We start from the raw sequence: 18,348 nt of genomic DNA on the forward strand, positions 1-18,348 counted from the left end.
AGATGTAACATGAGATGTAACACGAGAGTGAACAATTCATACCACCGATGGATCCTGCATCCACACATGCTAATTCAAATCATACTTAATAACCATTAGCATCTTATCGTTCCTTCAGCCCCAATTTGAATTCAAAATGATGACCTCAGAATGATAGTACTAGACCAGACCTGGGCAAAGTGCAGCCTGGGGGCCATAGGTGGCCCCATGCCTGTGTTTTTGCGGCCCTCATGAGGTCAGACTAAAACCATACCATTTATTTTTCTGTCATTTTTTGTCATCTTTTCATTTCCTCAAAAAGAAAATTCAAAATATATTTTGAAATATTTTTTTCTTTGATGTTTGGTCCATAGTTTTATGATGATTTCTATTCAAATAAAATGCATGTAAAATGATTTTAATACGTTTCCTGTCATATTTACACTTCTTAATGTCCTTGCTTCCATTGAACCTTTTATGGTTCATTTCGTCCTTGTTACTTAATATTTTTTTCCATCATGTTTCATAGTCATCGCCACCTTTCTTTTGGCATGATGGCCCCTCACAACAGTGACAATTTATAATGTGGCCCTTTAGGAAATTTAACTGCCCACCTCTGTACTAGAGTGTAATTTCAAATCATTTGGGCACATGAGAAGATCTAAGTGAAGGCAGATGAGATTCAGGAGCTTCTGGGATATGTCAAGTGGAGCTAGGTTTTGTGTTTCGGGGATGCAACCTGGCTATGTTCCCACCAACATGCCCTGATGGGAGTAGTTACGTAACCCACCAGCACTTAAACTGAGATAAGGGTGGAATCATTTTTGGCCCCCAGGCAAGTCTAGGGACTTTCAGCGTAATAGGTGCTGATTTTATTGTGTTTTTTTTTCCCTGCAGAAGTAGAGAAGGACTTGGCAAAACTGGCAGAAGTAGGAAAGATGACCACTCGGACCTCCAACAATCCTCATGGTTCTCTGCTACACAGCCCAATGAGGCACAGGACTTTACCTGACACCCTTCCTCTATCCAGCCTTGTGTCTCGACCACAGTCTCCTGCTGGTAGTCTCTCAGGCTACCCTTGTAGTGTAGGCCTTCCTCTTATCAGCCCCAAGTCCTCTTCCCGGACAGTCGGTCGCACAGTCAGCAACCCAGGGAGCCGGGCACAAACCCCTCGAACTCCTAGCAGGCCCCTCACGCCAAATAGTTTACTGACACGTTCCTCCTTCAGTGCTGGTTCTCACAAAGAGGTGACATTCAGGAGATCCCGTAGCCGCCCGGTGACACCAACAAGTCAGCCCACGCATCCTCGGCCACTGCTCACCCCTCCCGGACTCAGCACCACAGACAGCCTGGGGGCCAGTCTCCGAGCATATCTGTCAGAGGTAGGATCTTTTGCCATCCTTTTTTTTCATTATAAGTCGATGTGATTACTGCTTTTAAGCATTTAGTTTGTCAGTACCTATAAACAAATCCAGACCAATCGGTAACCTGCTGCTCTCTTAAACAATCCATCTCGATGGCATCACATGCTGCCTCTTAAACTCAGAAGGATTGATAACTGGTCATGTCGCTCCCTGAAAATGACTTCGTTTTTGACTTTTGGAAACCTGGAAGAAGTCGGCACCTTATTATTGTTCTAAAATATAGCGATGACAGCACCTAAATCACACATTAAAAAGTAAAAATCCTGAGAAATGTCATCCAGATGTTGCAAGTGGAAAGCCACTACTGAGGTGCCTGGCAGCAATGTGGTCCAGAGTGTGCAGTGTGATTCGGTGAAGAGTTGCCTGCGACACTTACTGCAAGTTTGGAGCATATTTTGTGCTGAATTTTATATTCTGTGGTCATGATATCATCAGTTCTTCACATTTCACCGAAGCTTTGGTTACACCTTTACATACAATAAATTATTTTCGGTGACTAATCCTTTCATTTTGCCAGGTCACTGGTTCAGTTCCATAAGGAATTGCTAAATTATTCTTTTGCATAGCCAGAGGGTTACTGGGACTGTCCAGAGCAGAGACCCTTCTATATGATCAGCCTCCAATAAAGATTTCTAGGTTACGCTGTTCATCATGAGGAGACAATCTGCAGTCCAATTAGCATCCGCCCTCACCCAGTCGGTCTCTTCATATGTCCGTCCGGATGCACGACTTCCACAAGCAACGGGCGTACTCCTTTTTAGTTTTTTAGTTATGTTCATTTTAGTGGTGGGACTTTAACAAGTTAATTACGATTAATTAATTACAACCAAAAAACATGTTAAAATTAATACTAATAAAATTATAAACTTAATAAATAATAATGTAATTTAATTTAATTGAACAGTTTGCTCTCCAGACAACAGGGAACCTTTGTCAGTGCAGGAGTTCCTGGTCCACTGATCACACTGATGCACAAGACACGTGGCAGCTAGGATGATAACAACAACAACAAACATGGAGGAATCCCTGAACAAAAGCAAACAAAAGCTTCTGTTTGCTTTTGTTCAGGGATGTTTTTCACTACACAATGTTCAGGGTTTCCACTACTCTGAATGGACTTGAAATTCTTGTACAAATATTTTCAAGACATTAAAAGAGCTTTACCTTAAATAAGTAAATAATAGTGATATAAAAACTTGAATATAGCCACCATGCTGATTTATTGTGCTATTGTCAAACTGGTTGTTTAAATGTATGTATGGGTCCATCATTTGATTCAGTAATATACCAAATTCATTCAAATTGAAAAATGTGGCGTCTTGTGGCAAATATTCTCATACTATTAAACTGTGATTAGTTGAGATTTATTAATTACAAATCGAATCCCGCCCCTAGTTTATTTCAAAATTTTATGTTAATGTGTTATGTGTTTTCCCCATGTTTTGAAGATTTCCACTTTGTTTTAGTACATTTAGTGTAGCGGCTCTCATTTAAGCCGTTTTTGTCAGTCGACACCTCACATCATGGTAGGTATCACTCCTCCCCTGTGAAGTTTTCCATCCACTCTCACACTCAGTCAAAGGTAATCTCGATGAGGCTTTCCTCCGGTGTTTTTTATTCATAGTGGTAAGGTGAAGCAAACTTGTTATCTTCTCCATTAGAATCATGTCAGTGTTACACATGAAGTTGCAAAAACGTCCCCAGCTTTCGTCATGAAACCTGAGCCGGGGAAAGTGGTCTGTATTGAGTGGGAATGAAAGTGTGAGAACACCCAACATGACACATGTGCATGCCCTCACAAATGCCTCAGCTTCGTGTGGGGTTTCAGAAGTCGTAGCGAGTCTGGTATTAAAGGAGAACTTTCATTCTAATATTCCTTTCATGGTGTACTTAACGGCGGCGCTGTTAAATATGAGCCCTTTTTGAAGGCTTCATTAATAGGGGCAAGTATTGTGCAGTTGCTGGGTACACTGTTGGACAGTGACGCTGTTCGACACCTGGCGAGATTATCTTGATCACCAGAGCGCCGACTCGGCTTTTATTGAGGCCACCTACTGCAGTTCACGTCGAAGAAATAAAAGCCCTTAACCATGTCTGCTTTTACATGGTGGATTTACAAGCATCAAAGGATGTAAAGACTGCGTCTTCTTGCCCCGTTTTGGTGAAGGAAAGTACATCTGGTTTCAAATTTCAGTCTTCACATAACAACATGATTGGGAGTGTTGCAGATGTCGATCAAGACCACGAGACTGCTGGGAAAAAAATGTCCATTAACTCAACACTTTTGCTGGCTTACGCACAGTAGTTAGCCAACTATTTTGTCAGTAATGGCTCGCATGTATTTCGCAGTCGTATGTGCTCTGGTACAATAAATGTATGTATGAACAAAAACAGACACAATGGCCGATAGATAAAGCGAGGTTTAAGCTTGAACCCAATAACTGGAGTCAAATGTTTAATTCACTCAGTATTATTCAATATTTAACACTTTGGTAAATGTGAGTAAGATGATCATTGATTTTATTTACTATCTCAGGACGAGTTCTACCAGCAGTTACTGGCGATCAGGCAGCCGTGGCATATACCCAGCGACACAGACAGCGACATCATGGACCCTCCAGAGCAAGACAAGGGTGAGTGGACCAACTTCCTGTATTTGTAGCATGTGAAAGCACTAGAATGAAGGGAGTCTATTTTCAGAAACTTCATTAACACACGAACAAACTGGAAAGTCACTGTGTCTTAACTGAAATATATTTTGGCCTTGGATAGCAATGATGTTTTTATGAAAAAATTAGTCAATATATTGGATCTACATCTACAAACATTTCAAATGAAGAGTTGATGGCAACTCTGTCACTAAATCTTGTGACTTTCACAATTGTCTTAGTGGCTTTCAATTGTGAAAGGCGACAAGCAGCAAATCTGGCAACTTTTTACAGTCCGGGCCTTTGTGAAAAGTATGTATCTGCCACAGTTCTGCTGTGAGCTGTACCCTGTAATGGGTCACTGACCGTTGTTCAGTCTCATCGGACTTGATGTGTCATGCGCGATGTATCCCCCTCACGTACAGCCGTCACCAATATTGATGTATATCCTACATGCCTTCTATGTTTTCAAAGGTTACAGTGCAGTTGCATTCCTTCCAACATTTTGTTGTGATAAGGACTCACTATTGTCAGAGTATATTATCCGTCAGACTATGTCCAAATGGTCAAATCAGGTGTTGTCATCACGTGTCTTATTCTACTTTGACATGAAGTCAAGACTAGTACTTTGTAAATATGAAGCAGATAAGTTAAATCAAAAATAAAGGGGATCACAAATGTCCTGTTGCCAAGTTCTACTTGTGCTCCCCCGTGTGATGCTCACATCAAGTGCTGTCTTCAAGTTGTTTTCTATTAAAAGTTAAGGGGGGCTTGAAAGTATGATGTGGAAGCAAAATAGAGTGCAACACCGGTGCCACCGTTGTTACACAAGTTAGTCAATGACATCATTTAGCGTCTTCGAGTAACTTTGTGGTGGCCAACTGTGATTTTTGTGGTGGAAAAAGACAATTACTGGAGTTTGAACTGTAGCTCTCGCTCAACTGTGTGATGAATCCTTGAAAATATTTGAGGATCAGATGGTCTGTTCCTCGTCCCATCATCGATGTGTCCTGGAAATTCCCTGCAAATCCAGTCTTCTATTGTTGAGTTACTTTGCTCACAGACAGCAGACCATCACCTAGCCTCCTTAGCGAAGGCAACAATGCACATTGACATTGAAAAGTGGTGATGGAATATGACTGAATAAAATTTGAAAAGTAGGCAACATTAAAAAAAAAAAGTTCCACTGCTGTTTAAATGTGATATAGCTTGAGTAGAGTGCAATATGTAAGTGCTAGCTCTAAGCGCTGACAGACTAATGTTTCACCCGGGTGTTTCCATGGGAAGGGTTCTTTCGGGTGGGTATGGTTGTCAAGTGAGATTTCCTGGCCAGGAGTTATGCAGGATACTAATCTTCTTCATGATTCAGCTGATAAACACGACTGTATTTCGCTTGGACTCACAAGTTCTGTCACAGAAGAACTCTGGCTGTGAATCAGAACCGTCTGTTTTTTTGGATTTGGCCATTCTTCAAATCGGACCTCCATCAACGTTCTGAAGCGTAAATCTCTTGGCTGCGGATCTGGTCTTCCATAGCTTGCCAAAATCAAACTTAAGAGTAGATTGTAATCCACTGAGGTCCTCTAACAGCTGTCTTTTCTAAGATCTTTTGCATTTGCACAGTGAAGCTTCCCTCGTCTCCTTGACTATTTTGAAGAATTCATAGCGTTGTTGAAAGAAAATACCTTTAATATGCTTTCTGTGTTTTTGTAAGACCCGTAGCTTTAAGACTTGTGGTAGGAGCTATATGATTTAGTCCGACATCCCAAGTCAGGTTCTGGGTTTCTTGGATTCAGAAGTCATTTTTTTATGATACCTAAGGATGGCAGACTTTATATTAGAAATACTTTTATTGTTTTATTGTTTGTCGAAGATGGCCCACTATTATAGGAATACCCAACCAGTTGAGTTGCGAGCTAAGAACACTTCCTTGTTCTGGCGTCCTCCACTCTAAACTCACCCTGCTGCAAACCATCTGACTGAGAATCGGAGCGTCTCCAACACTTCGTGTTTCAGATAAGGATGAGTGGAGTAAACCATCAAATAGTTCATGCTGCTTAATACGCACAAACTGGGATCCTAGTATACCTGCCCCATCATGAACACATCAGTTGCTCATCATGAGATAGAAGCTTGGTTTAGGCATACAGACTCAGTCAGACTCCACGTGTGGTTTAGAGACTTTATATACTGATAAGAGCAAGGAAAATAGATCATGATTCTGAGAGGCATAAATTAAGGTCGTTTTATGGAAGCCATTTCCACGTTGCCTTTTTTCCCTCCTCCTTTTGAGACGAAATGCATGAATTTATTTCAACGTATGCCAAGGACATGGGCACAGGTCTCCTTATCTAAAATCAAGAGTCAGTGCACAAAACAAAACCTATACCAACTTGTAGCCATATATGTGAGGTTTTCCGAATGGTATGTCACTCAAAGATTTAAACTAGTTTTTTTGAGTATATCGGGATAATTTCCTCTACTTTCTTATGATCAGTTAATTACAAATCTCATTTTTCGATAGATTTAGACATTGGGTTTTTAAAGGTGTGGAATTCATTTTTGCCATTTCCAAAGGACCATGAGGTGGGCAAACCCTTCGTTTTTAAAGAGCATCCCCAATATTCCCAATAGGAATATTTTTAAAACCCTAGAAAAGTCACCAAAAACGTCAAAATCGATCCAAAAATGAGATTTGTAATTGACTGATGATAAGAAAATGGAGCAAAAATAGATTTTCACAATTTTCTCAGAAAGACCAGTTTAAATCTTTGAGTGAATGCTGAATGGCTTCAACAATATTAAATTCACTTTTGCGACTTTACGAAATAGAAATAGACGGTTTCGTTGAGAGACCCATTAAGTAAAGTAAAAAGACAAGAAACTCAAGGTTAATCTCCTGTATTCTAGTCTTTAACATGCTTATGATGTGCGAGATCTTTCGACCAAGTCATTCAGACTGACGAATAGTTTAAATGAAATTCTTTAATTCAGTTCAATATTTTACATGATGACCGTTCAGTTCTCGTAAAGATTCTTGCAGCTGCGTCTTAAACAGTAAGAGGTGTTAACTGGGAGACTTTGTGAGGCCAGTAAAAGTCTGTGAAAGCAGTTACATATATTTTAGATAGGTGAAGCTTCTGGTAAAATCCCCAGCGTCCTAACAAAATAGTAAACGTGACACAATTCCAAACCATTTCTGACCAGCTGTCAACTGATGCTTGGACTGGGCCGACCCAATCATCTGAGAGATCTTGAGATTAGATTCTGGCTTCTCTATCTGTCCAAAATCGAGTGGTGCCAAAGATCCCACAAGGCGAGCTGTCACAAAAATGATTGATGCATAAAATATCAAAATATATGGTCTTTTCTTCCGTGCCTCTGTTTACCGAGTGTTTATCTAAAATCAGGAACAGATAAATGTTCCTAATAGTCCTCGAGGGATTCCGAAGTCTCGACCATGGTGATGGTGCGCTTGCAGAATGAGAGGCTTCGAACCGCAAGAGTCCTGAAAGCCACAGAACGTGACAGAGCACTTTCTGGCAGGAAAGAGGAGCCACAGGAAAATCTAAGTGTGTGCCTCCATGTGTGCGTTTGGAAAAAATACAGCATGTTTCACTGTCTCCTGTGAGTGGACTTTTTATTAAGAAACAATTATTTTAACATTCATAAAAAGGCCAGACTTGCTACATGTGGGTCCATGCTTTCCAAACTAACCAGCCTCTCCTTTGATGTTCCTCTTTAAACAAAGTTCACACAGAGGCTAATCGTGTTCATTTTTACCTGTAACACGTGAGTAGTCAGTCACAACTCTTTGTCCAGAAAGATGCTAATAGTTAGCAGGTAATAAGTGGTGGAAGACAAAACATGAATACACGAGCAAAACACATGCATGAGACGAACATCTGCCATTGTCGTGCGCTGTCAAGCTGAGATGACACTTTGCAATGATACTTGGTTGGTGGGTTTTATCGGGACTTAGTTTGCATGGAATATTGTGTGCTTGTCGTAGCAGCATGGCTTTAGTCGCGTATCAAAGGGGGGAAACTAAATAATAGAGAAAACATCCTTTGTTTTTTCCTGTCGTTCTATAAACTTCCTCAAAAGGACAACCGCACAAACCGACAATACTGATCAAAGACGCCTGTTCTGTTCCTCGTGTCCAGCCTCCATCATTAACAGCTGCGGCTCCAACATTTCCAGTTTCTCTTATTAAAGCCTTAATGGTGCGTTTCACCGTGCGAGATCGTCTTGGGTTCACACTCGACTTTGAGGTCTGACGTCAAAGGAAGCCTCTCAAATCACATCTCATTTTAATGAATCTGAAAACTTCTATTCCAGGTGATGTCCTGTGTAAACAGAAGAAGAAATGTTACACTGGTTTCTCTATTTTCACAGGTAGCGGACGTGAGGCGACCATGAGATCCTTGTTTTCAGGTGAGGATTGTCATGAGCGTCACTGGAACATGGAACACCACAACTTATGTTACAAGTCTTACAAATGAAACGCAGCTCCGGTACCATCAACAAATGAATCACACTGTCACTGGTCAATGTTTCCACTCGATATTTTTAGTGCTCACATGATGGTCACATGTTTCATGAATGAGAAACACTCTTCCTGGTGGAACAAACAAAACGTGCAAACATCCAGCCTCATCTGGAGGTCACCGGTTAGGGTGGGAGTCAGTTTTAACTCACAGACATCAATATCTGAAGTTGTAAAAGCACCGTTCAGTTCAGGCTCCAGTTTTTACTCCATCTTGGACTGAATTCACAGACAATCATTTAAGATTGCTTAACTCAAAGGGACTTGCACGGACACATCTTAAAACAGTTGTAGATGTAGCCTGTTCTGGATGGAACTAAGGCGACTGTATCTGTACTCACACTTGCATTGAGCAGTGCTATGGTTTGTACTTTCAGTCACATGTTTTTGAAGTGTGTTTCATCCTCAATTAGACTAGATTAGATTGCCTTTATTCTTTCCACAGTGCAGACATATTTTTGCCTCTGCCATCGTTTCATCTCAGTAGTCACCAGTAGTCCTGTTTTCTATTCCTTTCTGGGTCTTTATGAGGACCATGAGACCGACATCATGAGCTCATGCTCAAGATAATGCAGCTTAACTCAGGTGTCATTTTATTTCTATTATTATGATCATTACTATTATTGTGTTTTGGACTGCACGTTTTCCAATGCACTTTCCTAGTTGGTGGGATCCCCGCTGACCATGGCAATAAATCTGATTCTGATGGTGATTATCGTCTCACTTACCTAACTCCAGAACACCATAGTCACAGACTAACTGATCCCAATTCAAGCCTCCTCTTGAAAGCACTAAAATGTTCTATCTTAATCACTGTTTGTGAAACAGGCCGCTTGGTCAAGAGTACATTTTATGACTTTAAATACTTATAAACAGTAGCCTTTTTGGTGACTTTTATTTTTGATGTGTAAATGTACTGTACATCTCAACTGAAGAGAGTTTAGAGTATTGTGAGAATGTCAAGATCCAAGGGAAATAATCTCTTAGCAGGGTTGCGCGTCTGTTGCGCGTCTGTGCTCCCTATGCAACCTTACAACTAACATCAGCCGCTTCAACTGACAACATTTGTGCTTTGGGTCTCCACTGATCTCCACTGACTCTACTGTCCCTAATGGTGGTTTCACACAACAGGCAAAACTGTCAAACTACCGTGATACTAAGTGGTCAAACTGCCATTTAAGGGGTTAAAATACCCCCCAAAATAATTTTATGTTTGATGCTTTTATTGAAATGCAAAAGATCTTTGTGGAGTGGATCAAGAGACCTAAAAGCTGCAGCACATGCCGTCATACCATGACAAAAATGACTAAAGAAACTGAAGTATAACATGCATCTGGAGCTTACAAGATCCATTTAAACATCCCATTAAAAAAAAAAAAAAAAAGAAATATCTGTGTCACAGTCCAGCCAGAGAGTCTCCCTATCGGTCAGTGACATCATGTGTGAAGCCGCACCATGTTTCCCAAATGTATGACAAACCAGAGATGGCAACAGAATTTATGGTTGACTCAATTACCCCCTCCAAGGCCACACAGAGGACACTTTGGTGGTGTCTGTCCCTGCGTACTGACAGAAATATGTCGGGACCGGCTCCATGAGTCACAGAGATTCCGTCACAGCCCACGGCGTCGACTCAGCATTGTCGAAAAAGAGAAAGTGCGTCTGGTTTGAGGTTAGCTGTGGCTGCTCTCTTGTGGCTCCTGAGGTGCCCACAGTGTCAGCGCGCCAGTCTTGAGGCAGATACGAGAGCCGCCTCAGGGTCACTGTGCCAGAGTCTTAAAACCCGTCGCCACCATTCTTTTTGAAGTTATTGTCAATAGTGTTTGCCGGAGTGAACGACGCCAGGCTTCATTTTCCACCTCGTGTTTGTCCATGACATGTTTAAATATTTAATCGCGGCTTCAAAGTAATTGCCCCAGTTATTATTATTCCTTCAAGCGGTTCAATGTGATTCTGGTTTCCAGGAGACTAATGTTTTTCTCTTTCATTTTTTCACAGGCCTATAGTGACGAGGACCAGACACTGATCCAGTCAAACTATTATGCAAGCTGCCGGACCTTTTAAATATGTGCATAGATTATTTTTCTAATTCATATGAAAGAAAGTCAAGATTGTATACTTTTTCACAGATATTTCATACACATTGTACTGTAGCTGTATGGAGTACTGCATTGATTTTTCTTTGCCTTATAGCATGCTGGTGAGCTCCTGTTAGGAGCCAAGAACTTATGCATTTTGAATGTTGAAGGTGCGTACAGAAGAAGGCACATTGAAAAAAATGCACTGAGACTCAAGTAGATAACATTAGATGTCCAGGAATGCAGATGTGTTGATTAAAATTATTTGGTGCTCATTGTGTTTGTCATACTTGAGACTTTACCGAGTCAGTGGAAGTTAAAACGCGCCGGCTTTTATGGACCATGTCATTTGGTCACCATGGCGCTGAAAGAGAGGTGGAAATGTGGTCCAACCATGACGGCACCGCTGCCTCTTGTTTGAACGTGGGCTAAACTGTGGTCGTCTGAGTGTGACATCAGCGCCACAGAGCGCCCGGCATCGATGCAACATGGCTGAGTTTAGATTTGCACAATTTTGTTTGTTTATGATTTGTTTGGATTCAACTTCAGAGGCAGGTCAGACATGTTGACGCGACGACGTGTCATCTCACCCGCTGGCTGCACCATTTTCCAGCTGCTTCTTCTGATGACAACAACACAAAAACGTCTTCTTCTTCTTTCGGCTTCTCCCTTCAGGGGCGACCACCGCGGATCATCTTCTTCTCACCCTGTCCTCTGCTCCCTCTTCTTTCAAACCTACAAACCTCATGTCCTCCTTCACCACCTCCATAAACCTCCTCTTTGGCCTTCCTCTCCACCTTCTGCCTGGCAGTTCCAACCTCAACATCTTCCTCATCTTCAACCTCAACCTACAACAACACAAAAACAATGGAACTTTGGTTGACACCTAGAACTGGAGAAACACTGAGACACAGTTTTTCTCCACTTCACATGACTTCCTTAAAACAAGGCTCAAGTCAATAAAACAACTTCTTTGATTCAAAAATTTGCTGACTTGCAACAAAAATAGTTCCATACCGGGATTGAAAATCCCACCACGTCAGTGTCTTAAACACTGCACTTCAAAACTCTGACCATAGTACATACTAGCTTTATATGTTGCTGAATGAACAACACACTTTGTCACCAGTCATAGGTTCTGACGCCAGGTCTCACGCTCGCTTCTGTTCTGGCTTCCTCAAGCTCTGCCCTCCTCGTATCATGTGACCAGCGCTGGAGAAAGATATGATCATGTGCGTCATTAAAATGTGTCTGATGTTGCCAAAGAGCTAATTTTTTTTTCCTAATGTCTTTTTTTAATCATGTTGATTTGTTGCTTCTTTATGTATATTGTCACCTCATGTATCTCTTTGAAGTTCAGTGCTTGCTTTGCTGCTCTGACAAGCCAAATTTCCTCATTGCGGGACGAATAAAGGACTATCTCATCTTGTTTTAAAGGACAGAGGTTTGGGTCTGCAGCATCCTCATCCTCGCCCCTGTTGTTTAGAAATTCAGCACTCTGGTATGTGAAGGCTTGATATAAAGGTATTTCCAATCAAAATATATGTGTTTACATTGTGGTGCTGAGTGAGTCATGAACCCAGGGACAATCGGGTGAGTCTGTCATGACCGTAAAAACACATGTTTAAAATCAGCACAGCCAACTCTCCAACTATTCATATTACGCAGTGTGGTGGTGGTGGTGATCATCACAGCTATTGTTTAAAACTTTAAATTCCACTCCCCTTTCTTAAATGCATATGAATGTTGGAAAGTGATTTGGAAATCAATTGCAGTGTGTTTATGGTCTGGAAACATGATCGTGCTCCAGATATTTATTCGGCTCACTTTTTTCCAGGCCTCTTGTGAGTCAGTATAATACCAATACATGCAGACTGTATGTCACACAACGTGATCCTCCACCACCACCATGTTCTTATAAGTGTGTTACATTCGTTCTTTAAGCCTAACAAGAAGGCAAGTCTTTAATTGCCATCGCTGAAACCATGCTGTGTCATGCAGACGCCACGTTCAAGTTTCATGTCATGGAACGGGATGTCTCCTGATCTCCACCAGTTCCAGGCCGGGCAGAGGGGCCACTCAGGAATGCAGCTGGAGACCTGGATAAATGCCAATGTGAATTCACACCAAGTATTTCAATAAGTGAGGCGTGACACTGTATGCAGATGAATAGAAATGACATTAAATCTGCAGCCACATTGTTGCCCATCCACTCTGTAGAACTCTGGATTTCTGCCGAGCCAACTAGGGGCCCACAGAGCCTATTGTGAGCTCGATCCTGTGCCAGACTGTAAAGTCTCTTTTTACTTTGTTTAGCGCGCGATTTACGTTCTAGCAAAATTCCTTCGTGGCAAACTTGAACTTGTAGCGTCCCGACGAAGAAGAAGACGAGAAGAAAATGTTAAAAATCGTCATGGAAGATGCTGGCGACTTCTGGCATTTGCTGTTAATTTAAGACACTTGGAATTCACTTGACGTCTGTTTACGAGTTGAAGAAAATGCGATTTGCACTGAAGAGGACTGTACCAAGTTCAAGACTGGACAACTAACAGGTAAGCTAGCGATGCTAACGAGCGCTAGCACAAGTCCATATTCTGCATATTTTACCACATTTATTGAATAAGTTACGGGTATAAAGATAATTTATTAAATTGTGGAACATCACCAATGGTCTTCTCACGGTTTATCTCACATAATTCCATTTATATTGTGCTGATAAACGCATGCGAGTCAGTAATGCTAAAGTCACTTAAGGTCACGTTGATGGGAGATTTTTTTTTTTCTATCATCTGATCATTTATTTCATATAATTATGTGTTTGCTTGTCATATCTTATAGAAACATCATACATTATATTATAAACCACTTAAATCTAATAAACCATCACATTTCAGTGTCCAAAAAATGCATCGATCAGAACTGTTTCTTACTTCTGTTTCTTACGCTTTTGTCAAACCTACGGACCGGGGGCCACACCGGGCCTGCAGCCAATTGACTGCACTTTCTTCAGAACTTGAGCAGTTAAGTCTCTTTGTTTGCTACACTTTAAAAGCAGAAATATCCTTCTTTCTGCTTTGTTTTGGATGTCATTGAGTGTACAAGCATGCTGATAGAAGACTGTGATCATTAGAAGGCGAAAGTTTTGTGGTATTTGTTTTGCATTTAAATTGTATTATTTTAGCATTGTTAATGTGTGACAATGAATGGAAAACCCCATTTTATGTTTTACAACCACCTTCCTCTTCAGGAAGTCAGTCACTTGTCAAAGCTGTTTGTAAAAGTGGTGGCTCTAAATCTCATGTAATCTTTTGTAAATATAGCTTTTTGTATTCTCATTTGTTTTCAGGATCATGTCTTAAATCCTCTGGGTATGGTTCTAATCCGTGCACGATCTGTGTGTGACCTGTTTAAGCCCCGGGCAGAATTCATCTCCACTTTCAGTAGTGTGAACCAAAACACATTCATCAGTGTTGTGTGCAGAGTTGTGGCTGTTAAGTTTGGCCAGACCTGAGAGCCGCTGAAGGACACGCTGTCTGAACAAGTGCGATGTTGTTTCTAGCTAAATGGCCTTTCTGCCATTTTTGCTGTTGGCGGAGGCAGTTTATTGGCGCTTTGCTTTTACCACCACACACCATGTGGTCGTGCTAGCAATCATTCAGTTAACAGTTGAAAATGTAGGTGTCACTGTCAATTTCTTTGACAAATGGCTTGGAGAGGGCTCATCCCGCAATGATTGCTGGGGTTTGAAATAAAATATCTCTATTTGGGATCAGCATGTGATTGACTGCGACGCTGTTCATTTAATGTTGCTCCAAAAAGTAGTTGAGAAAATCCAGCCAGATTAGATGGTCAGGGGACGAACAGTAGTCCTGGCTGGTTGTAAGTCTTCCTGTCAAATCTTTCATAGTCGCTGCAGCCTAGTAAAGGTTGAACAGCGAGACTTCATGATGTGAGAACAGTAGTCTGGGCTGTCCTGTCTGTGTTTCCCTTTCTTTCACACAGACCCATTTATGGTTCTTGTCTCTGACCATGATGTGGTCACTGCTCCAGACGCTTGGTGATCATTTCAAAGGCTGGACTTTATGTGTCTTGCACGTTGGCAGGATGAGCAGTGGGTGAGGCTTAGACCTGGGATGGATGACTCATCCAGAATAACAGCCTGTCTCTGCCTCAGAAGGTCTTTGTGCGCACATTAGTCTGATTATTTTACTCTGCAGTTTGTTTAGTCTTGACTCTCGATGAATAGTCTTGAGGTAAAGTGATGTGATGACGGCGCATATTAGATCACCTTGTTTCCCTCTCAGATAAGATACCGCAGTTTATTTAAGGTCGCATCTGCGTTCTGCTTTCACTCGCCCTGATACTCTGTCATCAATGAAGTCGCTGTTATTGACTCTGGTCATGTGTTTCCACTTGAGCTGCGATTTATTACGACATCTCACGCTACTTGGTTCTAATTAGCTGCCAAAACATTTTGTTCAATAAAAGGTTGTGAACAGCTTCTCTGAAAGCCTCTGAGAGCGCTCAGACAAATGTTGATGTACTTCGGTTCCGTTTGTTTTAAAGAGTGAATTAATGGGCTTATGAATCGCTGGACACAATACGCAGTTTGTTTGCACTGACACCGTGTAGCAGTTAGCTCTTGAGTTCAAAACTAAACTGTTTATTTAAGAAACAAAGTTGCTTGATATGGAAGAGGAGGCCTTGAATGTAATGGCTTAAACTGAGCTTGACAGATGTATAAACCACCAGGCCTCTGGATGAACGGTGATTAACACTGACTTTTTTTCTGTACGACTCATTTTTTTCCAGAATGTGTGTGTGTGGTAATTATTTGTGGTTAAAGTTATATATATTGTTCATGAATTCACCCCGTTATGAACAATTCCAGACCCCTTTTAGTTACACATCGTCGTCATCCATTAAACCAGAGGTGTCAAACCGGTCCTCAAAGGGCCACAGTGGGTGCAGGCTTTTGTTCCAACCAATCCAGAGGACACCTACTCACCAGTCAGGTGTCTGAAGACTGTAATCAGCTGATGGTCAGTCTGGTGCTGTTTGTTTCGGCTGACACCTGATTGGTTACCCTGTATTCCCTATGTTAACTGCGGCCCTTTTGTGGGTCAGTTTGACACCCCTGCATTAAACGAAGCCTTGCATTAGCCAGACACAGCCTTGAAGGCCGATCTTGGGACACGATCACTTGTCTCTCCTGAGAAACTACGACAGGTTTGTGGAAAATAATGCTGATCTTACCAGTAGAACATTCTTGTTGGTGATGCTGCGAATGGCTCTTCTTCAGGTGCTGAACCTCTTTGAGGAATTAACTACTTACTTCTGCTGTTACTCCAGTCATTTTTATTTGCATTGGTTTTATTTACCTTTTTCAACTCTCTTTCAAATCGCTTGACATTTATGAAGCAGATTTGTTTCAGTTTGACAACTTACACATTGGCTCATGAGTGGCTTCAATTTTTAAGATGGATGCAATGCAGAAATTCAAGTTAATATTCAGGCAAACATTTGTCTTTTGTCTGAGTTGAAACATAAGAACCGCCAGAGCCCGTGAATCATTATACTGTTGGTGTGTTTTATTGATAGGAAAGAACAACGTGAACATGAGTGAAAAACTGGGATTCAAAAATGCTTGAATATTGTATTGATCCCTCTTGCAGTCGCACTGGTTTTCAGCAGTTCTTTTAAAATGTTTTGGGTCCATACTTAGTCTAGTTTGTGATCTTTGAGTACTAGCTTTTCCTAGCATTTCCTTTTAGTAGTTTCCCTTCCTCATCTCAAAAATGTATTGATGACTCTTATTAATCTTCAGATGTTCCTCTGCAAAAGGAGCAGGTGGAATTGTATTCTAACAAAGTGGTTCCTTTCCTGTTAAATGAAAACTGAAACGTCTCTACTGTTTGCATCGCACCTTTATACTATAAATTCATGCCACTAACTGTAACTTATCCTATTTGTTCAACCATGAATAAATGAAATTTACATAAACATACTGAAGTACTGATATCATTTTGAAAAATACTCCAATCCCTTTGGCGTGGTCCTCATTAATACGTAATCCCATGTTTTATAAATAAAGCATGTCTGTCACATCTGTCTTAGCCAAGCAAATGTCCAAACTTTGCTGTACAAATGAATCATTGACGTCACAATTCAGCGCAGGCCCTTTCTTTTTTTCTACATACTTGTGCGCGTACGTGTTTTCTAGCTTGTTAAGTTTTCAATAAACTGCTTGAGTTCCTCTCTAATGATGCCGTGTCTTCTCGCCTTCCTTTCTTGCAGCAATGACCATTCAGGCCTTGACAATCTTAATCACTCGTCTCGGATAATGTTTCACTTGACCCTCTAAAGTGAAGACTAGCTGAGCTGTAAAAATAATATTGATTCATTTTATTTGGCCACACGCTCTTTCTCTCAGGCTTTGTTTCTCTGTCCAAGCTCACAGTTGAAGGGTGGAGTGTGACTGAGTGATGATTCTGTTGCTGGCCAAGTGTGAGGGGCGCGGCTCTGGTGTGTTCAACAACCAAAAGTGAATCTCTGTACGCAAGCGACCAAAGAATGTCTCTTCGTTTGCCAGATAAACTTTTGACCGCGTTCAGCTGCTTCACACCTGCTGCTCTATCTCTTTCTCAAACAGTCTCGCCATGAATCAACAACTTTCTGAGGTTTGTCTGGTCCATGTGTGGTGATTTAAGGAACTTACTTTTGTTGTGTTTGGTTATCCATTCCGATCATACAGTCTAGCTGCCTTCCCTCATCACTGACGTGAGTTGCCAAAAGTCTGAGCACGATTTCCCAGCAGTGCGTCACCAAATAAGGCTCATGATTCATTAGTTCCGTCTGCCCGGAGGCAGACTGATAGACCGGAATAAGAAGGCATTGCATCCATAGCTGTGATGTTTTCCATCATAAACACTTTAGCTGTTGTGATAACTTGTTACAGACCAGCTGCCCCAAACTAGCCTAACATTGCTCAATTCGGAAGCCGTTTTATTTTACTCTTGTGGAGGTTCATGCAACGTTTCAGACCCTCTGAACCCTCCACATGTGGACTGGAACCACGGGATAGTCAGCTGTAAAGAAAATGTTTTGTCAGAAGGTCACACAGCAGGTAGGTTCCCTGAGCCATCAGCTCTCCACTCCCGGTGTCAGACCTCGACTGAGTGAGTCAGAATTGGTTGACACCAGTCACAGAATGTCATATTTATTCAGTTGTTCTTACCGAAGTTGAGTCAAAGGTTGGGATACCTAAGCTACAATGTTATTTTATTTACGTTGAGTCTGTGCCTGTCCCACATGCCAAGCCAAGAGAGCATTTTCCTTCACCACTGATACAAAGATTCCTCACAGGATAGTTAAAAGAATGTGTCTCTTTTTTGTCAGTTTGGGACTTTATTGGTTTGATATATTTGAGCAATTGTCATCAAAACGTTATATGTATGATGTGCCATGCAAGCTACCTCAAACGGGTGTCTTCCTTCACCACTGACAGCCACACAGTATCAGTGATCATGATACGCTCTAGAAGTAATAGATACGTTAATAAAAACCAAAAAATACTTGTTTTCCCTTTTTATGTCAGAGTTAAATTGTTCTTTTCAGCGTTCTTTTTACTAGCAAGGTGATGACAGCATGAAGGGCATGTCCTTCAGCTT

At 41.3% G+C, this 18,348-nt stretch overlaps 2 protein-coding genes across 14 annotated transcripts in view; both read left to right on the top strand.

Annotated features, from left to right (window-relative positions):
* Positions 1–10,974, top strand: part of c3h8orf34 (chromosome 3 C8orf34 homolog) — a 55,064-nt gene extending 44,090 nt beyond the window's left edge. For all 4 annotated transcript variants that reach the window (XM_053858504.1, XM_053858505.1, XM_053858506.1 and 1 more), the window contains exons 12-15: positions 877–1,361; positions 3,940–4,036; positions 8,450–8,488; positions 10,599–10,974. In XM_053858504.1, coding sequence (XP_053714479.1) covers positions 877–1,361; positions 3,940–4,036; positions 8,450–8,488; positions 10,599–10,606 — 629 coding nt within the window. In that variant the 3' untranslated portion in view covers positions 10,607–10,974. The remainder of the gene's footprint in view (positions 1–876; positions 1,362–3,939; positions 4,037–8,449; positions 8,489–10,598) is intronic.
* A 2,059-nt stretch (positions 10,975–13,033) lies between these two features.
* sulf1 (sulfatase 1) overlaps positions 13,034–18,348 on the top strand; it is a 65,026-nt gene continuing 59,711 nt past the window's right edge. For 8 of the 10 annotated variants that reach the window (XM_053858492.1, XM_053858499.1, XM_053858496.1 and 5 more), the window contains exon 1: positions 13,034–13,230. The gene's annotated coding sequence lies outside the window, so the exon portion shown is untranslated. Of the gene's footprint in view, positions 13,231–13,665; positions 13,699–18,348 lie in introns of all 10 variants that reach the window. The other 2 variants (XM_053858493.1, XM_053858497.1) reach the window with 1 other exon arrangement.

Source organism: Synchiropus splendidus, chromosome 3 (assembly GCF_027744825.2).
Source record: "Synchiropus splendidus isolate RoL2022-P1 chromosome 3, RoL_Sspl_1.0, whole genome shotgun sequence".
Lineage (NCBI taxonomy): Eukaryota > Metazoa > Chordata > Actinopteri > Syngnathiformes > Callionymidae > Synchiropus > Synchiropus splendidus.